Source organism: Urocampus carinirostris, chromosome 15 (assembly GCF_059441175.1).
Source record: "Urocampus carinirostris isolate Australia breed hairy pipefish chromosome 15, RoL_Ucar_1.0, whole genome shotgun sequence".
NCBI classification, from domain to species: domain Eukaryota; kingdom Metazoa; phylum Chordata; class Actinopteri; order Syngnathiformes; family Syngnathidae; genus Urocampus; species Urocampus carinirostris.
Window position 1 is genome coordinate 31,802,342 of NC_142363.1, and position 13,882 is coordinate 31,816,223.

The 13,882-nt window shown below is 43.6% G+C and overlaps 1 protein-coding gene across 1 annotated transcript; it reads left to right on the forward strand.

Annotated features, from left to right (window-relative positions):
- The first annotated feature begins 1,672 nt into the window (after window positions 1-1,672).
- On the forward strand, window positions 1,673-9,914 carry LOC148352174 (cell division cycle-associated protein 4-like). The gene is made up of 2 exons (XM_088355028.1): window positions 1,673-1,785; window positions 5,340-9,914. The coding sequence occupies exon 2, from the start codon at window positions 5,344-5,346 to the stop codon at window positions 6,004-6,006; it is 663 nt and encodes a 220-aa protein (XP_088211154.1). The 5' UTR covers window positions 1,673-1,785; window positions 5,340-5,343; the 3' UTR covers window positions 6,007-9,914.
- The last annotated feature ends 3,968 nt before the right edge of the window (window positions 9,915-13,882 follow it).

Here is a 13,882-nt window from a genome sequence, read left to right on the forward strand (position 1 = left end):
TCAGGTGGGATGCGTCCCAGATAAAAGGGCTACCCAACTCAATCTTGGACTCAGAGTGTGTTTCTTTCTTTACCTGAAAGAGTTGCTTGATTTGTAATACAATTAAAGTTTTAGCCTTGAAAACTACATTTACAATATAGTGGTACAGATTGTGTGGACTAAAGTCAGGGGGACTGGACGATTCGTGTAGATGTGTGATTATGTCAGGAGGAAGACTGTATCGCTCGTTGCTAGTTTGCTAATGCTATTCTCAGTTTCTCTGAATAGCACTTTTTCTAGTGTCCAACATGGTGAGCCACCTCTTTCGACACCTGTACAATATTTGTTTGACTAGTCATTGTCCGCAGCACAGTTCTGAGGTCATAGGATCAAGTCCAGCTACCAGCCTTCCTGTACGGAGTTTGCATGTTCTCCCTTTGCTTGCGTGGGTTTCCTCCGGGCACTACGGTTTCTTGAATTAGCCGGTTCAAATTGTCCCTAGGTGTGAGTGAGCGAGTGAGTTGTCTGTGTCCCCTGCGACTGGCTGGCAACCAGTTCAGGGTGTCCCCTGCCCACTGCCCGAGGACAGCTGAAATGGGCTCCGGCACCCCCGCAACCCTATTGAGGATAGGCTGTGCAGATAATGGCTGGATAGATGTATAGTCATTGCCAAGGGTGTTGAATAATATAGCTTTTTGTTGTTGTCTACTGTTTACTAGCCTCGTCCACTGTTTACTACTAGTTATTAACTTTCGGCATAGTGTCTTTAAGTGGTTAGGTCACGTTTATATCGTCACATTAAAAAAAAATCACAGCAATTACTTAAAAGACAGGTCTGATAACAATAGTAGGAGTTAGAATTGAAATTAATAACAAACGTAGCATTAGGAAATGTGAATTTACTAGATTGTATTAGTGACATTTAACATTTCTGCACAAATAGCCCACAGTGAGCGTTGTATTTGGAGTATTTCAAATGGTCACATGGAAATAACGGGGAGAAGTAGGTCAAACCGCAAGTGAGCAAGTCTTCAAAAAAGAAAAGAAGAAGAGGAGAGAATAAAATGAGCAAGCTCAAATGACGCGCTGATGGCGAAAGAGGAAAAACGTGAACAAGGAACCTCCTTATTTGGTAATTGCCCCACTGCTTCCGGCTATCCCTTCCTTCCTTTCTCATTCTGAGTCAGCCGTGCCTTTAAAATGAGGCGTTCAATAAACATTGGTAAACTTTGAAACCTCTTCCGGATTATATCGCTGTGGAATTCGGACCATAACTGCCCTTTTTGGGTGTATTTTCACACTGGAGTGATTTTACACGTTAGTCTTTTTACCGAGGGAAAAGGTAAAAAGGTGTATTTCAGTGGGGCGAATGTTTGTAAACGGTTTCAATATTAAGTCAACCTAAAATACAAACGTATTCGTCATTGTTGCTTGAAATTACGACAGAAACATGACTATACGATTTAAAGAGTTATCATTTTCATAAAAATACGCTTTTGGCGGCTCACGTGTGCGGCCACCCGAGTTTAAACATCCCTGAGCGACATTTGAACGCACCACTACCACCGCACATTCGCTGCCCCGTGAGTGACGGAGGCGGACTTTTGAGTGGCACTCCAATGGACCAATCACAACCGGATTCGGCGTTCTGCTCCCTCCCCTACGTCGCTTCCCTCCACCTTCTCCTCCAAACGAACCGAACATTCCTCATCTTCTCTCGCGGGCTTCGACGCCGACATTAACCCAAACGCAGAGGATTCGACACGGGATTGTGTCCACTCATGACCCGGGCCAAGGAGACTTAAGGTTTGTTTTCTTATTCTAATCATTCGGAACTTTTAAACTGAGCCCCCTGAGCGGGACCGGTTCTTGAGCGCCATTGGTGGTTCGGGTTTAGTTGTGACGAATGCGGCGTGATGATCGTCACATTTTTTTTTAGTCATCGACATTAAATTCAATTGATCCAAACCATACCACAGTATAAAGAGACTTATTCGTTCGGTGGGGGGTCGAAAAGTGCACCCCCGTCATTGGATTTCACGTGTGTCGTGTAAGAACCATTATCTACAACCTACATCATCCCGGGCACAACCTCTTGTGAGTCATAGAAAAAAAAAAAAACTTGGAACAATACCCATGTACTGTATCTCAAATGGGAATATTGGGGTAAGAAACGGGTTGGCAACCCAAAATGTTGAAAAAGTACCCCCAAAAAACCATTAATATGAGTTTGGAGATGCAAAAAAAGAAACACTAATGGGAAGGTGACATATACTGCATATATTTACTGTCAGGACCAGAACGGAGACAGGACCCACTTGCGTTGCGTTTCTCACAAGTATTATTGTGAGAAAAAGAAAGGATGGCGCCCATGATCCGGTGATTGCAGGTCGCTCTGAATGCAAAAGTGGCGAGCGATGGCGGTGTCAGGAACGGAAAAACGGGTCAGTAGCCGGGACAGGAGAGCAAAAACGTGGTTGGAAGCGAGGCGTAAGCCAGGAAAGGCGAGTAGACGTGGTCGGGGGCAAAAAGAGGTCGAAAGCCGGGACGGAGAGTCGACGTGGTCAGGATCACAAACGCGTCGAAGCCGGGGGACAGACAGGAGCAAAAAACAGGTGTTGAAAAAGGCTTGCCTAGTGTTAACTGAGGTTCGCAGACGGACTGACAAAAGGGGACAGATAGGGGTTTAAATAGGGACAGGGAGACAATCAGAGTCCGAAGCAGTTGGCGCCAAATAAGCGGGCGCAGGTGATTCACATCGGTAATCATGACATTTACTGTATTTCTACTTCACTCATTGGAAAACACACACATATTTGTGTCATGTTTGTCCCCCTACAGAAATCGTATATTTTTCCGTTATCAAACATTTTTGAAAAAGAGCCATGGAGCCAATAGGGAGCGCCAAAGGGCCGTATGCGGCTCCAGAGCCGCTCGTTGTTGACACCTAGGATAAGACGTGTCCCGATTCGAGATATGACATCACTGACAGTGAACGTACTTTGATACCGCTAATTCATTTTGAAACCGAAAACGTTTTATAGAGTCAACAAACACATAGGACTAAGAAAAAAAACGATGGTGTCCCATTAGTTCACCACTAGGTGGCACTATCCTTGACACATTGTCCTTTTAATGCAAGGGTCTCAAACGGGCGGCCCGTGGGCCGGATCAGCCCCGCTAAAGGATTGAATCCGGCCTGCGAGACAAAGCTCAGGGAACTGCACGAGAAAAACGAGCTGCATGTTGAAATATGTACATTTAATGTTGCCAAATCCAGGTGTATTTCACTCTCTCTCTCTTCCTCCCTTTTTCTCTTACACACTCTCTCTCTCTCTTTCACTCTCTCTGTCTCTATTTTTCTCTTTCTGTGTCTTTTTAACTTCTTTTGCTCTCTTCTATCTCTCTTGCTTTCCCCTTCTCTCTTTCTCTCCTTCTTTCTTTCTCTCTTACAATTTCTCTTTGGATTTCCTCCTTTCTCTCTTTCTTTCACTCTCTCTCACTATTTCTCTTTTTTTTATCTTTTTTGTCTCTCATGTTCTTTCTCTCTCCTTTTCTCACTCTTTCTCCCTTTCTCTCTTTCCTTGTCCCACATTCTCCTCTTTTCTCTCCTTCTCTTTCTCTTATTTCTTTCGCTCTTTTTTTCTTTCTCCTCAAACTACTAGTCCGGCCCCGAGAGAATGTTTGTTTTATCGTGTGGCCCCCGAGTTAAAATGAGTTTGACACCCCTGTTTTAATGTGAAGTCTAAAAAAATAACTGGAGAGGAAATAACAGTGAACCCCCTTTTATTGCCGGGGTTAAGTTCCAAAACGGCCTGTGATGGGTGAAATCCGTGATGTAGAAACTTTTTTTTGAAAATTATCATACAATTGAATATTCTATTATAATCTATTACACAGTTATCCTTCATTACGTTCACGTTCCAAACCTTGATAGGTGAAATCCGTGAAGTAGAAACCTTTATTATTTACATTTCTTATATAATTAAATACTTTCATAGGCTGAGACCAAAGAAAAAACATTTTATACAGGCTCAGGCATTTGTTTAACAAGTAAAAGTATTCTATAAACATTACTTTATTCATTTTTTCCAATTAAGCAAAGAGACTGTTTAGCCAATCAAAATGCAGAACACAATGCACAAGGCAAATCCGTGAAGTAGCAAAACCCTGAAAAGTAAACCATGTTAAAGCGAGGGATTACTGTTCATTGAAACCAACGAACAAACCCTTTTACGGGTTGAAATATTTGTTTAACGAATAAAAGTACTTTATTAATACTGTTTAGCCAATCCGAAATCAGAAACAATAAGTGCATCAAGGGCGTAGTTTTGGTATGGACGAAGGGGACGTGTCCCCACCAATGGCAATAAATTATTGGTCGATCTCCACCAATATTATCTGATCACTTTAACAAATGCGCTCTTTCCCTACCAATATGGACCCCAAGCCACCCAGGCCACTGACTGTGCAACCCAGAGCTGTCAAGTCCATAAAAAAATTGGACTTAAGACATTTTGACGACAATTAAGGCCTTATTTTTAGAAAAACGAATTCAATGCCTTTTAAGACATTTCAAGGATCTGCAGGAACCCTGTTTATAAGCACTGTAAGCCTGTGGTTGCAGAGAAAATTTCATTGCCATTTTACATTACTGACAATAAAGACAATCTGTAAAATTATGAGATCACTATGTCTCCACAAATGGCCAGACAAAACCTTTGCCCTTGATATGCAAGATGCAAAGCAGTGAGTTGCAAGACTGTGTCACAGTTTCCATGGCGCCCAATTGGCCCCGCCCGTGTGGCAACAGCTGCGGCTCATTGACAGATTGGCTTTCCTTCTATTTAAAGCTCAGTGCTCTCACTCACCCTCGGTCAGTCCGTCAACGAACCTCTGCACCCGCAAGACGTGGGTTTTGACTCTGTCCTGTTTCCTGCTTGTGTTTCCTGTCCGGTATTGTCCCCGTCTATTTTGTCTTGTTCAATATTGTTCTCCAGTTTCATTCCCGGCTAGTTTGACCTGTTTAATTTCAATATACAGTTTTGATAACAATCCTGTCTTTCCCGTTCTGTCCGGTATCAAACCCATCCGTCTGATATCTACACGTGCAATTGGTATCGATCTCGTCAGCCTCTGGCTTCCTGTCATTCCACGCCAGACCGCTGCCTTACGTCTTCCGCCCAACGATCACCGGCGTTCGGGATAACGAGCATGACTGCCCCATTTCTCATAAAATAAAAGCTTGTGTGAGAAACGTCACGCATTTGGGTTCTCCTCCTGTTCCGGTTCTTGACAGACTGAATAGTGATTAGTGAATAGTGAAATGTGTTTTTTAATGAAAAAACAAATCCCTGCAGGTCCATGTTGGGTCGAGGCGTTAAACGGAAGTGGAACTGCGTGGAGGAGTCGGGAGCGGCGGGCGAGGAGAAGCAGCGGCGTGGCGATGGCGAGACCACCATCGCCGAGGCGCTTTCGGGCGTTGCCGGAGACACCGGCGACATGCGCCAGCGTTTGCTGGGCCTCAGCCTGGAGAAGCTGCAGGGCTACCGGGCCGGCGTGGAGCTCAGCCTGCGCCGGTCGGTGCTGCTCATCAATACGCTTCGGCAGATCCAGGATGACATGAGGGGTGACTCCAAGCAAACCGTGAACGCGGTCTTTCGAGGTCCAGGCACTCCTCTTCCTCGGGAAGACCTCACTTGTCCCGGTTGTGCGGTGGGTGCCAAAGAAAGCCCGTGTCCCCCGCAGGAATCCTCCCAGGAAGTGAACATTGGGGCGTTTAGCGATGTTGTAAACGCCATGGGCTATCTCAGTGACTTGGCTCTGGACGATATTTTCGAGGACATCGATACGTCCATGTGTGAGACTTCGGATCTTTCGGCGGGATGGACGGCGGGTCCTTTGTGGCCCGTCAACGTCTCGCTATGGGCGGACGAGGATGCGAAAGGGGCCGCTGGGGGTTTTCAGTCCTGTTTGATGGATGTGAATGAGCTGGACAACATCATGGAGATTCTGGTCAAGTCCTGAAGCACCAATACAGACTATGCCCCGTCCGATACACGTGTTTACGGTTTTGCAAATTCCGGACTCCTCAAGATATTTTGCAGAGGAAACAATCGCTTCTTTCATGCTGACTGAGACAGTTAAAGTTGAAGTTGCAAGTGAGGCTGACCCGCAGTGCCGATGGTCTTATTTTTTACAACTCCACGACTATTTTACGGCACACTGAGGGGAAGATTCCGATTTGAACAATTCTGGCTCCACAATGAAAGGCCCAATTCATTTCAGAAGTAAAACCCAACTCAGTGTTTCTCAACCTCAACTTCACCCATGCAATTTGTCCCAAAAATCATTCTCAGGTTTGCTTTTTTTTTTAACATTTAAATCGTCTAGATAAGCAATTTTTTGCAGAAATTATTCCTCATTAAATTGTCTTTAACAGTAATTATAAAAAATGGTCTTTAATAGGAATTGCTATTCTCAGGAACAGGGACAGGACCCAAACGCCTGACGTTCTCACACAAGCCTTTTATTTTATGGAAAATGGAGAGTCATGCACGACTGGCAGCGGTCTGGCGTGGAAAGACAGGAAGCCACAGACCGACGAGATCGATTCCAATTGCCCGAGCAGATATCGGACAGGACGGGACAGACAGGATTGATAATGAAACAGGATATCGAAATAAACAGGACAAACTAGACGGGAACAAAAATTGGAGAGAATAATAAACAGGACAAAAATAGACAGGAACGAAACTGGAAACCGATATTTAAAAGGACAAAATAAACGGGAACAGTACCAGACAGGAAATATCAACAGGAAAAGGACCGATTCAGAACCCATGCCTTGCGGGGCAGAGGTTCGTTGACGGACTGACCAAGGGAAAATGAGAGCACTGAGCTTAAAAGGACGTAAAGCCAATCTGTCAATGAGCCTCAGCTGGCGCCCAATTGGCCCCGCCCGTATGGCTACCGTGACAACTATTTGTAATGGCTGTGACTTGGGAGGTAGTTGGTATAATATTGAAAAACATTTTTCTGGACATATTTGATCTTACGTTGCAAAAAAAAATGTACCACTGGCAAAAACCCCCCAAATAGCTCATGTTTTTTCCCCGTTATTTCAAGTTTTTCTAAAGGATCGAAATAGTCCTAATTTCACAATTTTTCAATTTAATGTTTTATTAAACAGTACATAATTCAACTATTCTTTCCGTTTTTACTACAAAGAATTCTCAAAATGAAACATCAACTAAAAAAGCGAAGCGTGGTTGAGAAACACTGACTGAACTCAAATCAAACCGACCAAACCGAGTTGAAATGGATTTCTGACGTCTATTGCCGTCAATGGCACCGAGTGTATTAAGGGGATTCCACAACGCGCGGACCAACTTTGACTTTAAGGAAGCTTTCACCGTCCAATAACTATTTAATTAGGTTATTTAATCTAGTAGCAGAAACGTTCGGGTAATTAAAATGTATATTAGAGGTGTAAACGATGCTGTCTTGAGAATCTGACCCGTCATTACTCAACAAGAAAAGCAAAAACAGTTTTCTCTTCCTTCTTTAGCGTTAGCATAACTAAACAGGGAAACCCGAGTCCAGCAAGTTAATCATTCTCTGTCATATTCTCAATTACTTAGGAGGCGATAGCTGGCCAAGCAGGTGAGCAAGGACCCAAACTCTGCCACCTGGCTTCAGGGCCCGTTCTCGAACGCTGGTGGCGCCGAATGTTTAAATATTTATTCACCCGGGCCGTCCAACCGCAAGCCTCTTTCGTAATTCTGATCTACTGCAGAATTATTTATGGTTGAAAAGCGACCTGGAGCTTATTTGTGGCTGCAAGTCGGACGAGTCATCTAGCTTTTTGATGTTTTTACAAACAAATTGGGAAAGCGACCACCGCCTGGGCTATTTTGCTCCTTGGTGTTTTTAAACGGCCTTTTCAAAGAAGTTTTGATACACAAAAAGCTTCAGTGAGGAACAGTGGTTTACTCTCTTCTACCTCCTGATTTTGAGACTCTTCTGACCCAATCGTTGAGAATTTTAGCTTTTCAATGTCGTCCGTTTCATGTCAACTAAATGTGCCTTACTGGTTGTGCGTCTTAAGCCATGTCCACATGTTCAAAAATACGCCAACGGATCAGTACAAGTCTTTTGGTATCCGTGTATTGGCAGCTTTAGTATGCAATTAGCAGAATTTTCCTCTGTTCAACCCGGAATAATTGCACTTTGTCAATCTTTAGGTACCCCAAAACTCAACTTATTTTCCAGCACACCCCCCAGAAATAGTCATATAACAACTACAACGTATTTTTACTCACGGTACCAGAGACGAACGTTAATAAACGCAAAAAAACACAACAAGAGAAACAACTCTTTGGTGTATCTGATGATGAATCGAATTTTGCGTTTATCATTTGTATCTTTAAGGACGAAATGTATGTTTTCTCCATTCTCTTAACATTCATTTCTGGCACTGTGAGTAAAAAATGTGTCCTAATGCGATAAAATGTCATCATACCTGTCAACCTCCACGGCTCCATGCCTGTACAAACTGTCGTATTTTGCCTTACAAAATAATCTTACACCATTTTTTTTGCGGAATGATGCATGATGGGAAATCCTCAGGCGGCAGACGCATGCGCACAGTAGCATCAAACCGGTTGCTTCGTTTGCAACGAAAAAAAAACGATACCGAGATAGAAGCTACCGCGGCGAACTCGTTTGACTTGATTGCTTTGCCGTGTGGTGATAGTCGGTGTATACCGGACGGTACCCTTTATTGACAAATTTGCGTTTTTCCGTACAGATTTTCTTGTACGTCGTACACGTCTAAAAATGCATAATAAACGTACTTTGTACAGCAAAAACGTACAGGTTGACAGGTATGTGTCATGCCTTTTCAAATATCATCTGTATCAATGGCAGTTAAATGTCGGGGGCTTTGAGAGCCGCGACCTGGGTGGGATTGCCGTTGCATATAATGCTTTGCGATTACTGTCATCGTCTGTTTTTAATTGATCAATTGTTTCACGAATTCGGTAGTATACCGTAAAACCTTGTATAACTACTGCATTTCCAATCTTATTTGGGTTATACTTTCACATTTTTGGCTATTTTGGGGTTTTTCAAGAGCACCTTGTACTCGGGTAAATGTAATACGTATGCCTACACGTCCCTCAATGTTTATGTGGATTATTAATCAAGTGAATGCAGGAAAGGGTAGTTTTTGTTTCCTGATACCCATTGCTAATCGACCAAAACTGTGTTTTTATAGACCCCACAGAACATTTTCCAGAGTACTAATGGTCCAAACAGATAGAAAAATGGCCCTTTTGACGGTATCTGTGTTCATGTGGGCATGGCCTGAGGCTGGTTGAGTGTCACGGGCCCCAGCAAACCTTCCCCTCCCCACCACAGCAAACACTAAAACACACATACTCCGCCTCCACCTCTACCACAACCCTTCTTCTGTGCTCAGGCTTCATGTTTCCTGACAGGCTGACAAGCAAGTAACCAATGGAGGGGGGGTGGTAGGCTGGGGAAGGCCATTGGAGAAGGAGGGCAGGGCTGGCTGAGGAAGCACCGTTTGCGTCACATGTGCATTGGGAGGAGCTTCCCACTTGTTTTGTCCAAGACTGGGACAGCTCGGCTGTGACTGGTCTTCTTGTTTTTTAGCCTTTTCTATTCTGCATAAAAAACAAAGAGCTTGTGCAGGCTGACCAATGGAATATTATAGTGTTTAATTTAATATAAGGCGGAAAAAACGCTTTAGTGTTATTTAAGTGTATGTGTTTCTAGGGTTATGTAAGCACAAAATGTTCTTGAGAATGATCTTTATATATTTAAATAACTTAAGGATGCATTTGCTGGATATGACTCTTATTATTAATGTATTTTTGCGAAAATATTTTGTAGATTTTATTGACGAATACAGAACATAAAAAAATCAACAATCTGGTGTCTTTTTCTTGCCAACAACACACATACACACGTATACATATACACACAAACTAAAAAGGAGTTCTTATTTTAACATATCTCGATTATTTTAAGAAAAAAGTTAAAGGGACAGTGTGCAATTTTGACCACCAGATGTCACTGTGTAGTCCAACTGAAAACGAGTACTACAAACAGGGTTCCTCAAGGTATTAGAGACTTGAAAGAGTCTTTAATTTTATCACCGTAAATTAAGGCATTGAAAAGGTTGTAGATTTTGTCTACAAGTCTCAATTTTACTCTCAAATATCTTCATGTATCATTGTCTCAACTGGATAATAAGTTAAATTATCAAACGTTATGTCATTAAGTCATTTTTCATTTTCTTCTGCCTTTTTTATGACAGATAAATGCAATGTGTTGATTGTAAAATCTTTGATTCCACGTTTTCGAAAATGCAACATTTGTCAAGACCAGAACGGAGACAGGACCCACTTGTGTTGCGTTTCTCACAAGTTTTATCAAAAGAAAGGGAAAGGGTTGCGCCCACAATCCGTGGATTGCTGGACGCGGGAAGCAGGTCCGTGGCGAGCGATGGTGGTGTCGGGAACAGAAAAAGGGGTCAGTAGCCGGGACAGGAGAGCAAAAACGTGGTCGGGTCGGAAGCGAGTCGTAAGCCAGGAAAGAAGAGTAGACCTGGTCGGGGACAAAAAAGATCAAAAGCCGGGACGGGAGAGTAGATGTAGTCAGGATCAAAAACGGGTCGAAGCTGGAGGACAGACAGGAGCAAAAAACAGGTTGGAGTCAGGGTCAAAAAAAGGCTTGCCTACTGTAAACTGAGGTTTGCAGACGGACTGACAACAGGGGACAGATAGGAGTGGGTTTAAAGAGGGACAGAGAGCCAATCAGTTGGCGCCATAGGAGCGGGCACAGGTGAGTCAAATCAGTAATCATGACAACATTACGTTGGAGCTTTACATACATTCATTCTCTAACCCGCTGTCGTTGTCCAAGTAATTTAAGGATGATAACATGTAGGTTTAACTGCGTTGTGGTTGAGTGATTTAAAATAAAACGGGGCTCTAGCTGTCCCAGGGAATGAATGGGATGGGAGCCCATCTGACGCCGGCTCTCGCGGCGGCGGCGGGGATAACGGCGGCAGTTGGGTGCGGACCTCCTTTACGGGGGTCTCTTGGCTGACGTCCAAAACCCACCTCCATGCACCCCTGCTCGGAGCCTAAGAGGACCAGGAGAGCATGCGGGTTTCGGTTACACTACGTCCCCTTACCTTTCGGGGCCCCGTAGCCTCTCCTGTCCTTTCGACGCATGGTTTGATCTGTACCTGTCCCAAACCCCCATGCGGTCTTGCTCACGGCCGCCTCAGTCCCACCCTTAGTCCATGCCTGGCCGGGCAAAGGGCCAGTCCCCCCTTGGTGCCAGCGCGGTCCTGCCGCCCTTGCAAACCATGCCTCAGCCGCAGGGTACGCAAAACCTTATTTTTTCGATCATTTCAAGAAAGTTAAAGTTAACAAATAACAAAATTGCATTTCATTAGAAGGCGGCACCGCGGCTGAGTGGTTAGCGTGCCCACAGCAGTTCTGAGGTCATGGATTCAAATCCAGCTATCAGTTTTCCTGTGCAGAGTTTGCATGTTCTCACTGTGCCTGTGGGTTTTTTCCAGGCACTCCGGTTTCCTCCCACATTCCAAGAACATGTATGTCAGGTTAATTGTCCGGTCCAAATTTTCCCTAGGTGTGAATCGTACCGTATGTGTCCGTGTCCCCTGCAGCTGGCTGGCATCTGTTTCAGCGTGCCGCCTGCCCACTGCCCGAATATAGCTGGGATGGGCTCCAGGACCCGGGCGACCCAACTGAGGCTAAGCAGTGCACATTAATATATTTATGAGGTGCTATGATATACTTCAAATATTTTTTTTTTCAAAGCAAAATTTGCATCGTTATTAAATTAAAGTAAAAGCAGTTATTGTTCTACAGAGGTTCAGAATTACCAAAGCTCGTAAAGAATGCCCCTAAAAGATGGAATCTAATTACTAATGCTGCATTCCAGAAAAATGTAAAATCGGATTTCTTGCACTTGGATAGTACCAGATCAGACCTCAAAGCGTTCCATTCCAATGTCAACAGCAAAGTTCCTTATTTTGTTAATGAAAAGACATTTGGACCTCCAGCAAACCTGCCTTCTCGCAAGCGCTCAAGTTGTGGAGAGAAAAAACGACAACTGAGGTCAATAGCGCACACTGTAATTGTGTATATTATATTTTACCATTTGCCATGTGTTTGTCCATGAGCATCTTCATTTTATCGAGTGACGACAGATTGGAGAACTCGATGAAGTCGGTGTACATATTTTTTCTCGAATTTTGAGACCTCTGTCATATTAATGATACTCTTCTAGTCGGAGGTGGGAAAACTCCCACTTCCCACTTTTCTGTAATGCAGCATATGATCTGAGACACCTTTCGCATATTTAAACCAGTTGTCCCTATGCAACAAGTAAATGCAACATAAAAAAAATCCCAAAATGTCATCATTGAGCACAAATTTGGACTACTGAATTTGAAAGACAGCTGCCCCCACTGCACATGCAAGTATGACCTCCTGGGCTCCATTTGCAAGCAGATGTTGCTCAAGACTCAAAAAATGTCAGAGAATGTCGCCCCTTAGTGGTTAAAAACAATCACGCAGGCATACCCAGGCGTCGATTGTGTGTACTGTACAGTAATCCGTTTTGTAATGCTATTAGAATTTGTATTCCATCAGGAAATTTCTGAAACGAATACTTAAATCTCCAACAATTTCTAACGATGATGCCTAGATCATTCTCATATCTGTCGCACTTGTTGAAAATGATCCAAAGAATACGGAAAAAGTCTCCTAATGGTTAGGGAACACATTTATAAAATGTCTTAATCTCATCTGAACATACAAATGCAGTGCAGATTCATTCTACAATATGTATCTTTCTCACTATAGTACTATGTATATTTATAGCTTCTTCTCCCTCTCCGTTATGAAGCAGAAGCCGAATAGGTAAGCGCCTCCAGGGATCTACTCTTTTGCTGCAGACATTCGTCATGGCGGGGCTTAGGGTGTGGTCCAATAGAAAGTCTGCCTGCAGTCCGGCCGACCCTGCTTGTCTGGCTTTTCACAAGATATTCGACTGCAGCAGAGAAGAGGGGAAAAAAAAACGTTTTTATGTGCTGAGTCAGCACAAGCCCGCAGAACGAGCAACTCCTCCGGAAGAAGGATAGATGGCGCCACTTAGCAACTTGTTTGTGTCATCAGAATTTCAAGACTTCAAAAATCCTGTGGCACTGGTCTGCAGATGTAAACATATGGATTATACTAACTAGGGGGACTACAAACCAAACCAGGGCAACAGTCGCACTTGAGTGCCCGCATCCCCAAAACCTGACTGTTGGAACATTATAACCGGAATGTATCAAGTAGAAGCTGAAAAAACGCATTTCTTAATCTGATTATCCCGTTAAGTGATTTACAAGCTTCTTCCAAAAAGCGTGGAGATTCCGGTGCAGGTCTGGAATGTGACTTGGACATGCAATCATTCGCGTAATAATGGATTTGGGATGCTATCTCATGACCAATGTTGTTTACTCTTCACATGCCGCTCCAGTATGCTCCCCTTTCCAGCTGTACCACATCATGTGAGGCACTCATTCACAGCCAACATTTTACATTATAAGCTGAAATGCAGAATAATCGACCAGGTTTCTCCTATTTCAAAACAAAGATGAAAACATTAGGATGCATTGTATTCAAATTAGCCACTCTTACAGTTAAAAAACAAAACTTTAGCAACTACACCATGAGTCTCCATCTTGGTGCCCGCAGGTACCATGTAGCACCTAGAAACACCTCAGTAGCCTGCAGACAGTTTCTGAATATAGCTCAGCAGTGATGAGTAATCGCGATTTTCCGGT

Excerpts from the sequence above, each read along its gene's own strand:
- LOC148352174 (XM_088355028.1), top strand. The coding sequence starts at position 5,344 with ATGTTGGGTCGAGGCGTTAAACGGAAGTGGAACTGCGTGGAGGAGTCG.